The sequence below is a fragment of the Falco biarmicus genome, chromosome 8, assembly GCF_023638135.1.
Source record: "Falco biarmicus isolate bFalBia1 chromosome 8, bFalBia1.pri, whole genome shotgun sequence".
NCBI lineage: Eukaryota > Metazoa > Chordata > Aves > Falconiformes > Falconidae > Falco > Falco biarmicus.
In genome coordinates this window covers 63,454,921-63,468,030 of record NC_079295.1, presented here as the reverse complement: position 1 = coordinate 63,468,030, position 13,110 = coordinate 63,454,921, and the positions used below count along the sequence as shown (strand labels likewise).

Genomic DNA, 13,110 nt, shown 5'->3' with positions numbered 1-13,110 from the left:
GACGAGTGCTTATAATCCAGACATGCACAGAGGCACATCACAAGCACAAATCTCTGAGCAATAGCTCAATGTAGTATTTTAAGGTGCAAATCTTCATAGTGCAGTGTCTCCTTGTAGTTCTCTCTCCTTCCCAATTTCCTCCATTTCCAGACCAGTACTTAACAGATATTGGTATAGAGTTGTACATTCGCCATCCTCTTTTTGTTAGCAGCCTCTGATCCCACAAAGCATGATGCTTAACAGTAGCAAGCTTGGTAGCAAATGGGTACCAGCTGCCCTCAAGTACAGCAGCTAATAGGATAACCTTGCAGTGTTTTCAGTCTCCTGCCCTTTACTACTGATGTAGATTTAGTCAAGAGTCGTCCCTTTTTTATGACCATAAGCAAAGGTTAAACATAGGGGACTTTACTAAAAAAAAAACCCACACAATTAATGCAGCAGATGGAAGAGATTCAGAAGAACAGGTAACACATCTCAGCTCTGCAAGTTGCCTGTATTGCTGGACTGTAGCAACCTTCTTACCAGATACTCTGTGGAAGAGACTGCAGTGCTTGTGCAAGGGTCTAAATCAAATTCAGCACATGCAACTGGCCTCAGTGCTGCATCTATCACAAAATTAGATGTTACCTCTGCACACACCAAGTCTCCAGGGACCTGCTCTCAGGATCAGCCGAACTGCTGTACAATTTCTAAATATACAGCTCTGACTCATTTAGCAAATTAATAAAGTGGCTGTTCCTATTAATAGATTACCATCCCAGGGTTTTGTGGTTTTTTTCCCCCCCTTCAGAGCATGCTTTTCCTTATCTCAAGTGAGGGGTCAAGAAAATTACACTGACATCCAGTACAGGGAGAGGTGAGGCACTCTGCATACAGATTGCAGCATTTGCAGTGGTTATGACTAATACACGGCTTAGTTTGACAATCAGGATTTTCTGTTTACAACCATGAACACAGAATATTTTCAAAAAAGATGCTAATGAGGCAGTGAACATCCACTTTATTTTTTTTTTGAGCAAGCATGAAGGGAAAAAAATAAGTTACGCACTACTGTTTAGAGTAAGCCTGCTATCAGTACAGACGCTGGCAATTTAGAATTCTCCTGTCTGGTATAAACATTGAGAGAAGCTCTGATGTCTCACATCACACAGTATCATCTGCTTATCCATACGGTAGCTAATTGAGATAATTGCTGTATCTCTGATTTTACTCACTACTCTTTCTGGACTTCAGATGAGAAACCCAGGTACAGCTTTATAGACTTCCACATTGTCAAAGGGAAGCTCACAGGATGCCTGTTCTAGAAACCCCAAATTTGCAGATGTACTCTTAATCTGAAAAACTAAGAATTCCCCTGCTTGATGGTAGAAAGTACTTTAAGCAGAACTCTATTCCTTTAAACACTATTGCTACAGCCTTTTTCTTTTTTTAAAGAGAGAAAATACTACATTTGGAAAAAAAAATAGTCAATATTTACTCTTTTAAGGTTAAGTAGCTTCTGATCAGAACATCAGAAAGTGTAACTCTGGCACATCACAGCCAAGTTAAGCTGCCTTAGATTTCTTTTTATTTGCAAGATTTGTTACTCTGGTTTTACTCTCTGCCTCAGAAATACACCTGCATTTCCCCACCTAGGTAGGACTTTTCACAGTTGCTCAACTGTGACATGAGAAAAACTTTGATATTTGATTCCTGTGCTCAGTCAGTGCCACAGCTCAGCACAGAGCCAGGCACCCTGAGCCCAGGGTCCCACCGCTCCCTGGGGGACAGCACCCAAACCCTCCGAACTCCAGCTACAGCACCAAAACCCAAGTCACTTAAAGATCATCACTCAAGGTCATCACCACTTAAGTGCAGGGAGCTCACCCCTGCAGAGGCTGGTGGTCCTGCTGCTGGAAGGTGATAGCTCCCAGCAGGCTGGGCAGTGCAGGACCACTAAGCGGTATCACAAACTGCATCTTGCCAGAAGTTTAAAAAAAAAAGGAAGCAGGATTTTGGTTCTGTAAGGGACTGCATAAAAAAAAAGTTATCTTTGTTGTGCTATAGATGCATCCTGACAATTGCTTACTCTCTCACTATGGTTTGAACCATAAACATCAATGCAAACTAAGATTCTTCAGATTTTATGCTTTATTCAAGTATACAGTGCCTGCCTTGTTCCAAGTAACTCAGCATTCAAATTTTCTAGTACTTCAAGCATAACAGCATCCTGTAAGATACAGCATTCTTTAAACTCCTCTGGGCAGTGTTCCATAAAACACAACATGTATTAAGCCCTCTGGGTACACAGGATGGGGTGGTTGAGGTTTAGGGACGCAGTGGAAGGATCCCAACACGTGTATCCAAATACTACGGAGACATTCCACAGCACCTTGAAATGCAGTTACTCTGATAACCAACACTCAGAGCAAAAGCTTCTCATCTCCACAAGGATAATATAGTAGTAAAGATTGAGAAGGGTCTACAAGCAGCAATTACAGCTTGTTAGAGATATTACATAAATGCATGTTACAAGAAGCAAATTATCAGTACATAGCAAAGTGATACAAAAATAAATTTAAGTCTTGTCTCCCTTTACCTTCATTAATGTTTAAAACAGGAGCAGGCTGTAGCCCAGTACTGATTTTAATTCAAATCTGATTCTTTATGTCCTTTCTTCAAACTGCCTGACAAGCAGGAAGAACATACACATGGCAGAGAACACACTACTAATAATTCTTATAATAAATACCAGGATATTAGATCTGCGACTGCATATAAAATTCATACACACTGTTTTATTCCAGGCTCATACTCTGAAATTATGCCTGTATTTGAATTGTAAGCAAAAGCTTTTACCAAAAGCCTTTGCAATTTTGTACCTTACCTCCCAAAGCACTCCTTTCACAGTCTGTCAGATTAGGAAATACGACCTTGCTGGGGGAAGGAGCACAAAATCATCCCCCATGACTCCCCTGCTACTTGGAATAACCAGCTGTGGTCTTCAGCTGCAGCAGTAAGTGGAACAACATTTAAGAAACTGAAGATAATTAGGAATTTCAGCAATAATTGATACTTCTGGACAAGCACAGTTGAGGCTGTGAGTGGACTCCAGAGGGATGCTTTATCCTGTGCAGGATGGCACTGAAGGGCTGGTATGACCCAGCTATTTGCAGTCACAGTGAAGTTTAAGGGGACATTTATTACACTGAGATTTTAAGCAGTTCATGTGTCATGCAAGTAATAATGAACCAGTCAAACGACAGATAGCCTACACAACCAACACCTTCCAATGCTAGTAAGAAGAGTTACAGTACCTTAAAAAATGAGCATATTTGCTACATTCATTAGCATAAAAATAAGCACTGGTATAACTACACATGATACTTTGAGGTTGATATGGGTAAAAATTATCAAGGTACTGAAATAATTATTGGCACAGCTTGTCTAGTTTACCTTTGAACTGTGCTGTCACAGTCCAAATTAGACACAGCACTGCACACCAACGGCACCTTGCAGGGGACAGGGCCGTTAAGGTGCATCAGAGAGGTATGAACATCTTGCAGCACACAGAAAGGAAAAGCAAACCTGCCAGTGCTTGGATCTGCAAGAGCCACTGGTACTTGCGTGAGCACATGGAGCATCACTTGTGAGCTCTGCGCTGGAGAGACACACAGCTCTTCTCCCCACAGGAGCATGGGGTGCTGTGCACATGTTTCTGGAGTGTCAGGAGACTTCTTAAATAGGAGCATGAGTGGCAAGAAGAGCATTGCCCGAGAGCCAAATGAACGCAATTAAGTGTTGCTACAAAACTACAGAGCAGTTCTGGTTCTGTAGCCCAGAGCAGACCACAGGATGCCTGCCAGTCTGTCCTGTGCCATCAGTGACATCCAAATATTTCCTTTAACAACTCAACACAAAACAACTAAACATGTACCACAACACAGGATTACTCTTCAGTTTCACGCTATCCAGCTAGGCCAGCATTGTTCAGGCTACCTACCAGCAATGGCCCAGAAAGCATAACACAGAATTTAATTTCTGAGATGCTGTGCTGTGCCAGCTTGTGTTTGAGGAGCTCCCTGTAGCAGATGGGAGACCCACTCCTGGAAGAGTAGATGAAGACCTGCAGCACTGATCTGCTGCACCATGGCTTAAAGGATGAGAAGCTTGTCCCAAGAACTGTGGCAAAACCAGTTTGGCTTTGGCACATACAGAAAAGCAGCCTCTCACACAAAGCAGGGAACAGAAGGAAAGCTAGCTGTCAAATTTCAGTATTTAATAAGATGCTTTTGTAAAATACCCTGATGGAAAAAAATCCGAGCTACTTGTGTGGATTACCTTGTAGAGACTGAGTGGAGTAGTACCACTGGCTTTCCATCAGAATCTCCTGGCTACGTTCTTCAAATCTGAACTCCAGAATTATTTCAGATTCAGGTTGTTTAAGTCTTTTTCTGCTACGCTCATGCTGGAAACTCCCTTTACTGCCACCAGCAATGACTTGCCGAGCTACATTTTTGAGAATCCTTTCAAGAAAGAAAAGGTGACCCCAGACCTCACCACCTGGTGATTCATGGGCAACTCAAAGCCCTTCTAAGCCAGCACAGAGCTGCCCATGAAACACAACCACCTCCAGAATGTCCAACTTTAGCACGGAATCAGCCTTGCTGAAGGCAGAGGCAAAATTTGTTCAAAAACATCACCCCAGACTGGCAAGCACTATATATTTAGATACTTTGGCATATACTCCACCCAGTAGGACTTAGTCCCATGAAGGTTCAACCCTGGGAAGCTGCACCTCCTAGCTCCACAGCAGTCTATGTGCAGCACCCAGAAGCTTCAAGAACTTTCCAGCTCTCTCTGGAACCAGACTATGAGAAGTTTCTCAATGTAAAAGTAACAGTAGTATTCTCCAAAATTAATATGGACTAGGCAAGCTGGACCTTTTCAGTTAAACACTAACATAGTCCTTTTTAATTAGGTTTTCTATTTTAGTTTGTCCTACACCCATAGAATTTCAGACTGCATGCACCCGCTTATTAGCTATTCTAACCAGAACTAAAAATATTTCAGAAAAACAACCTCTTCTCAGGAACACCCCATAAATTCTAGAGGTAGAAGGCTGCGCATCAAGAAAACATACACCTTAGCTATGTTGGAGAGTTAATTTCTCATGCAGAAGGGGCTGTATGTTGAAGTCTATGGCCTCAAGACTTATTTTTCCTTTATAAATGCAAAGCACAACTGCAATAATTCTACCACAGACCATGAACAAATCGATTTAGCAATCTGAACATAAATTAAGCAATGCTTTTGATTCAGTAAACTTGTTCCTATGTAGATCAGAACAAGTATTAGTGAAGGTCAGTGACCCATACCCAAGTATTTGCTTTGATGAAGTTCATAGGAATTTTAGATCAGAACACACTTCAAATTATTTGACCTGTAAATTAACCCTTTACACATTCTTAAAGCAATTTTAGTGAATTGCTAGGAGCTTTTCTATTTGTGATTCAATGTTTTAAACATGTGTTAATGGAATTACATATTAATCAAACCATGAATTTAGTAACTAACAAACTTTTGATGAATAAGGAGCTCTGAACTGAACAAAGCCCAATATCCCCAGGAAAAGATTTCAGGTGACTTTTATTATTAAAGAGGAATTATGGCTAAACCGGTTTCTGAAAGACAAAGTAAACATCTTTTGAAGGAAAACAACAGTTATCTCAATTTCACTGACCTACCTGAAAGCTACATTTGGGGCTCCAGATTCACCCTGGTGTTTGGTGCCATGTCACAAACACTTTCTTGTGGAACGAGCTTTCTGTATAGTTGCTTTTTTAAAAATCTGCAATATAACTTACATCTCTTGACACTACTTTAACTACATCCTTTGTACATTAAAAGTTTTAATATTCATACCTGTTAAATTCCGTGCAAATCTGAACAAGTTTCTAGCTTAGATCCTTTCACCTCAAGGAAGATCAAGTAGTTGGTACAATAACTTCATGGGGTTTAAAAAGAAGATCAAATTTATTAATGTCTTTCAAGTAGTACAATAGCTCTCCAATTTATGTTAATCATTTGTGTAATGAATTTCATTCCTCAGACTTTTTCAAAATAACAAAACTAATATGCATTAGTGAGGAATGATTTTTTCCAAATGCAAAAGTATGCAAAATATTTATTTTTAATAAAAAAGCAAAAGTGATCTAAGACAATACAAGAATACATTCAGAGTGCCAGTGTACTACCTGCATCTACACAGCAATGTAGTAGCAGTAGAGGTGTGGAGGGTAACTGCTTTTCTTCACTTCTACAGAGCAGAGGATGGAGACCTCAAGAAAAAAAGCACACCTGAGAGAACTGCAGAACCTCCAACTCCAATGAAGTGACTTTCAAGTCCTGCTAAGCAGCAAAAAGCATCTTTTTAATTGGCTTAAACCGTTTTACTGAAATAATGCACATAACTACGGGTATCTGTAGATGAGATGTGACTGGGAGAAATGGGATTCTCCAACTAGAACAAAATCCTGAAGCTTAAATAGATCCAATTGCAACACAAATCCATCAAGGGCTTACCATTAGCCTGGCACTGACTAATGTGTCTGCCAGCACGTAAGTGTTCTAGGCAATGGCAGTTAAAAAAAATTGCAAGGTCTCCTTTCCCTTGCCTCCCCCACCATCTCCCACTTTCAGGCATTTGAGCAATCATTTAGCCAACCTAAGATAATTGGGAACTAATTAAATAACTAAAATTGTTTCAGCATTTATCATTTTCTGTTCATGAAAGTCACATTTCTACATTTTTATGGCCTGATTCACACACCTCACACAGACGTGTGAAAATCGGAGCCTACCCACATCTGTCCAACAAGGCACACCGGGAGCTCTGGTACGGGAGCACCAGGCACCCGTCCGAACGGGGACCTGCTGAATCCATGTCACTGCAACAGCCAACACTGTCACCTTCAGCACCAAAAACAGATTCAGTTGCTTCTCCACTGCCAGAAGCCCAGGGACTGAACAATGAAGAGCATGTTACTGTCGTGCTTTAACACATGAGGAGTCCCACCACCCCCCTGAGGCAGGCATTCTCCAGCTGGATGAAGATGACCACCCCTCACTGTGGCCACCACACTCTCTTGGTCCCTTTCCAATTACTTTGTGCTTTGCAGGGGTTTGACATCAGAAAGTCAGGAGGGAAACACTCAGGGCAGTAACTTTGCTGGTTCCCTCAGAAAGACCTACAGCTCAGTTTTCCTTTTTTTAAGCAGCAAAAGGACTTTTTTCCAGGTTTCACTTGAAGGTCCAGTGACCCAAAGGAAGAGCCAGTAAATCTTATTAGATTTACTGTCATCGGTCCCAGCAGCCCGAGGACAGAGCATACCATAAAGTCTCTTGGGCAAAGACAGCATCTCCACAATGGCCAGATGCACAATTTCACTCCCAGAACAACATCAGTATACTCAAAAAGTGTAAAAGCTTCTGCTTCACTGACCTCCTCAGAAGGTGTTTAACATGAATATACAAAGATAAGCTCTCACTTGTTTTCTGTTTTCACAGTATGGAGAGCCTGAACACAGCACAAAAATAGAAACAGAAGAGTTGTAGCTGCAGCAGCAGCTGGTGTACAATACCTCTTGATGCAACCTCCCCGCATCTGAATACAGCCTTCTGCTCCTCTCCACATCCATCCATCCCCTCGTGACCAATGGGAAAAGCCCAAGCAATAGGAGAGATAGCCAAAAGCTTCTTGATGTCATCATTTCACGTCTGCTGAAAACAAGAGAAAAGTCATAAAACAATCATCCCAACAAAACCCAGCTCAGATTCAATCACACAGCAGAAGCTTCAGCTGACAGTGCTCATCCATACCCGGCCAGTGCTGATGGATCTTTGCAGACTCCCACAGCACAGGCAGTACAACACTGATTTTCCTGGATTGCACCCATGAATTTGCCATGAATTCCCGTACTGCAGTAGTTTTGTGAAACATTTACCCCAAAGCTATCCTCCACTGGACATGCTGTACCTAGTCTGTTCCCAAACAGCACCTCTGCAGAACCAGAGCCCCGGGACTGCTAAATCGAGCTACCACAGCCAACAGCAACCCACATCAAAGCATGGCGTTATGGTACTGCAGAAGCTAAAGGGTGACTTTATCCCATCTCCAGAACCCCTGGTGGCACAGGGTCATTCATAATCAGGGATTCACACTTTGTACCCTCAGCAGACCTGCAGGAAAGCCCCAGACACCCATATTCACTTCTTTGGCCGCTTGGAAGCTTCCAGCAGTGTGACAGAAAATACCATTATTCCCCTCTGACTCTGAGGATGCTGCCGCCTCCAGCAGATACAGCCACTGCCACCCCCTTAGGCTACAATGAGGGTTGCAGGGCCAGCCCAGCCAGGGCCTGGCAGCTGACACCAAATCACAGGAACGGTCACTCTTCCCCCATATTAAGGCATCTGCCCACACATCGCCAAACCCACTGGAACTGGCAAGACCTGAAAAACTGTGCTGAAAAGGGCTGATGTGTTTCTCCAACCACGATGTAGGTGAGCCCTGCCTGGGGCTGTGATTTCTCAACTCGTTTGCCTCTGCCCCCAAACAGAGACCTTTCCCATCCCTCCCAGACTCATCTTACCCAACAGCAGCACCATCTCCTGGCACCGCCCCACCCCAGGCGAATGGGAAGATGCAAGCAAGGATTCCTACCACAACCGCATCCACTTTGAGCAGTGGTTCTTGTCTTCTGTGGGTTTTTTAATGACTTTGGAAGTAACACCAATGAAGTTATTCAAAGTGTTCTCAGATAGAGCTACGTGTTTCATACATGCACAACCCCAAGCTGGTGCCCTGGCAGCTCAGCCAGGAGAGCTCCGTACTTCATCTGAGCGTCTCTGAGGAAAAGGACAGCAAAGAGTATCATTACTTCTCACAACAAAAATACCAAAGGAGTCTTCAGGCCTTGGTACCATTTCCAGGGTAGCTGAGGGAAGTTCTGACCTTTCATGGCAGCTGCAGAGGATGCCAACAGGACCCACCAACAAAGCATAACGACCACTTAATGAAGCAAGCACTGGCATTTCTATAGCACACAAGTGACAGGCTGCTGGTTCCTTTGAGCAACATACATTAACAAGGCGAGTTACCTGCTAATGGCAAAATTAAGCCTAGCTGAATTAAGGCCCCATGACATACCTTGTCTTGACAGGACTCATTTTGCAGCATTTTCATGCCATGTATTTGCTGCAGGGTACATCCAAGCCTTGACACATCACGATTCATTTCAAAGCCATGACCATTTGCACCATGACTGTCTCAGCTATTTAGTCTGCCCAAAGACACACCATCAATAGAACGAGCACAGCCTACAGCTGCCGCACACCACGTGCCCGTGGAGTTCAGGCATTGCTTTTCTTCAGCACTAATGTAAACACCCTGAATTGAGAGCACTCAGGATGAAATCAAAATTTATTAGGCTTTCTAAATTCCAATTAGAAACCTCACATGTAATGTTACTGGGGCTACAAATAAATGTTTAATAAACCAGAGTCACTATATCAATAAGCGACAAGTACATTGTTACATTATGAATTGCTCTTGCACAGCAATACTGTCTCTCACGCTCTTTTATAGAGGTCTTATGTATGCTCAGTTGATACCATCACAGCAAATAGAACTATTTCACTTTGCAGTTCTAGAGACCTCTGACTCATACCCTGCTTGAAACCACAATCCTAGAGCCAAACAGGGGACCAGCTAGTTTAGCGTCTATTTAGTAAATAACTAACTGCTAGAAAACATGATTGTGTTTGGATTAGGATGCCTGTAACACTGATGAAACCAAAAGGGCAGCCTCTACCTGCTAGAAACTCTGGTTGCTTTACAAACAGAAATTGTAGAACATCTTTCTCTAGTCCGTTTAGAAATTACTTATTTTTATTGCATACTGCCTGACAGTACACTAATTGCTCTCTCTCATACAGAGAGGAGGACAGACTAATATACATTATACATCTGAAAAACCTAAACTAAGCAACAAATATGCATCATAAATATCAGGTGAGGGTTAACTGAAATCTTACAGCCTTTTCATGTCACTTGGCATCCTAAACCATAGCTCAAGCATCACCTTACCCTGAGCTAAGTGGAAGGCTCCTCGCAGAATCTGGTCTGCAGTTGCATCATGCAATACAGCTATCCGATTGCAGTCTAAAGTTCCCCAAAGTCAACAGAAAAATGCAAATTGATTTAATCGATCTAGACCACAACTGTGAACTCAGACAAGTTTTACTACTGATTTCCCTTCCTCACTTGAACAAGGGACAGATTCGCAGGACATGAGCCTGTGTGGATATTACTGCCCAGATAAACCAAAGCCTGCATATGGAAATGTCTGCATAAGGCAAGCAGTTAAAAAAATCAAAGAACATTTGTGGCTAAACCCTAGAAATCTCTCAAGATCTGAGGTGGAAGGGAGTTTCTATCACACACCTGCTCTCCACAGTGCATACGAGCAGAGAGACAGATTCTAATCTACTGTGTAATACAGACATCTGTAATTGTAATGTGGATGCTAGAATTAAACCAGACTATTTTAAAGTAAACAAACTGGTGCATCACATCCATTGTGACACATTTCCTTTGGTTTCAGGGGAGTCCATTCCAAACCACTTCTGGCTCTTACGTTAAAGAAGATACTATGCAAAGCCTAAGAGTTTACCTAAAAGTTGCAGTTTCCTCCTCTGAGCTAGAACAGCATTACAGCCAGCATTGCTTTGCCAAGAAACACTACCACAAGCACAGCAGCACCACACTACGCATCGTTACGTGAAGCAGCTCAAACACACTGGCTCGCCTGCACACCAGTGCCCAGCCCAGCAGGACCGCGGGCCGTGGCCAAGCTCTGCTGGTGCTGTAACACCGAAGTGTTGCAGAACATCCATCCCGAGCTCAGATATGTTTGTGTTGACACCAACACACCAGGAGAGTCTCAAGTTGCAAGAAAATTGCTGCAATGCCTCTGAACGAAGACAAGTAACAGCAAACAGATGGAAGCCAAAGATATGAGCACAGGTTTTAGGGTACAGGTTTTAGAGCTGCTCAAGCAAAAAGGGTCACCTTGAAAAGGAAGGGGACTAACCACACCGGCCACCTGAGCAGGGAGCACCACTCGCTGTTTAAAAGCACTCCTGTGTCATGCAGTGTGAGCTGTCAGAAAGCTAGATTGCTGCAGAGATCCCACAACTTTTTCCTCCACAACACAGAAGCTTCAAGAATTCAATTATGGTGACTGTAATAAGATTAAAGAATTTGCCAAAAGCAGTTATTGGTTTTGTTTTCAGGGCTACTCAAATTACAGCTTATTTGTTTAGTATTGAGAAATTAATAGATCACAATGGCTTCTAATAATTTCCAAGACACTTTGCATTAGAAAGAGGTTGAACTTAATTACCTGAAGTTATGACTGTTACTATAGCAAAAGGAAAGCAGTCGGACCAGACTATTCCCTCTATATAAACTGGCTCCATTAACACCAGATAAGAATCTGGTCCTCAGTTCCCCTGTCATTAACTGCTCCAATTGCTTCAGCCTTATCTAAACAGCATTTCTACGGCCTGCAAAATAATTTTGACATCCATAATTTCTCGTTGAGTGCTACAAGTGCTATAAAATTAAGCTACAAAATTAAGGAGAAAATCTATTCTAAGATAACCTTTCAGAGAGCCATCATGAAGCCCAACAGCAATGTCAGTCAGCCAGCTGCAGCATTGTAGATAAATACTAGATAAATAAATAAGTAGACAGTAGATAAATAAATCAGTTTCGATGCCTTAAGAACTCACTGACACCAGCGGTGATGTTTAAGTACAACCTAGACATTTCATTTGAGCAAAAGCGTACCTAAAAATATCTCATCTGATCTTCAAATTCTCCAAGACGCTTCAGTGCTCCCAGAAGAAATGTGGGGAACATCAGTCCGGCAGGGATGCCAAGACGCACCTAAACCTCGCAGGTGTTTAAGCCTGGTACCCAAGGCTGCCTCCGCGACACTTCGCCGCGTTCCCACCACAGGTTTGCTCCGAGGTTTGGCTCGGAGAAGCCCCGCACCGTCCCGTTCCCCCGCTACGGCCCAGGAGCCACCTCCTTCCACCGCGCAGAAGCGTTTTACACGAGCTGGGAAAGGAGCCCCGTAGCTCTGATACACGAATTAACCCCGGGGCCCTCCCCGCTGCCCACGGAGCCCCGCCGCTGGCCGCAGCCTGAAGGTCGCCCGGGGCACGGCGCCCCCAGCCCCGCGGCCGGCAGCGCGCCCCGACGGGGCGCTCCGCAGGGACGGCCGCCGGCACCACGGCGCCACCCAGGGGCCACGGGGGGAACCGCCGCCCCCACTCGCGATCGCGGCGGGACGCGCCGCCCGGCCCCGCGTCCCACCGACGGCGGCAGCCCCGACAGCTCCGCCGCGGGGGGGACAGGCCGGGCCGCCCTCCGCGCCCGAGGGGAGGGAGCCGCGTCCGCCCCACGCGCGGCGGCGCCCCCGTCGCGCCCCCGGCTGCGGGGCTCTGGCAGGGGGCAGGCGGCACGCTGCCAGCGCCGCTGCGGGCGCCCACCTGTTACCGCGCCCGGCCCGGGGCCGCGGGCGGGGGAGCGCGGCAGCAGCCCCGCGTGTGCCCGGCGCCGAGCGCGCACCGCCGCGGAGCGGAGCGGCTCCCGCGGGCGCTCTGCCCCCGGCCCGGGCGGCGACGGGCAGCGCTCCGCCGGGCGCGCAGGGACGCGGAGCGCCTCCCGCGGACTCACCTGGGGCGGGGAGCGGGGCGGGCCGGGCGGCGGCGGCCGGGGGCGGCGGGCCGGGGCGGGAGCGGCGGCGGGCGAGTCCGCGGCGCGGGCCGGGCCGGCCCTATTTCTGCTCTCTGGGCCGGAGCCGCCTGACGTCACCGCCGCATTTGCATATTCCACCCAATCGCCGGCACCTGTGCGGGGACGGCGGGACCGCCCCCTCGGGGCACGCGGCGGGGGGCGGGGGGCGCCCGGGGGCGCGGGGGGGAGCAGCAGCAGGGGGGCCGGTCCGCTGCGGTACATGGCGGGGGGCGGGTAGCGGGGCCGCCCCCTCGGGGCAC

General features: G+C 45.7%; 1 protein-coding gene across 2 annotated transcripts in view; it reads right to left on the bottom strand.

Moving 5' to 3' along the window:
* The window catches only part of FSTL4 (follistatin like 4), a 236,531-nt gene extending 223,654 nt beyond the window's left edge, over positions 1–12,877 (bottom strand). For both annotated transcript variants that reach the window (XM_056350374.1, XM_056350375.1), the window contains exons 1-2: positions 12,791–12,877; positions 7,623–7,758 (exon numbers count right to left, since the gene is read on the bottom strand). In XM_056350374.1, coding sequence (XP_056206349.1) covers positions 7,623–7,751 — 129 coding nt within the window. In that variant the 5' untranslated portion in view covers positions 7,752–7,758; positions 12,791–12,877. The remainder of the gene's footprint in view (positions 1–7,622; positions 7,759–12,790) is intronic.
* Between the last annotated feature and the right edge of the window lie 233 nt (positions 12,878–13,110).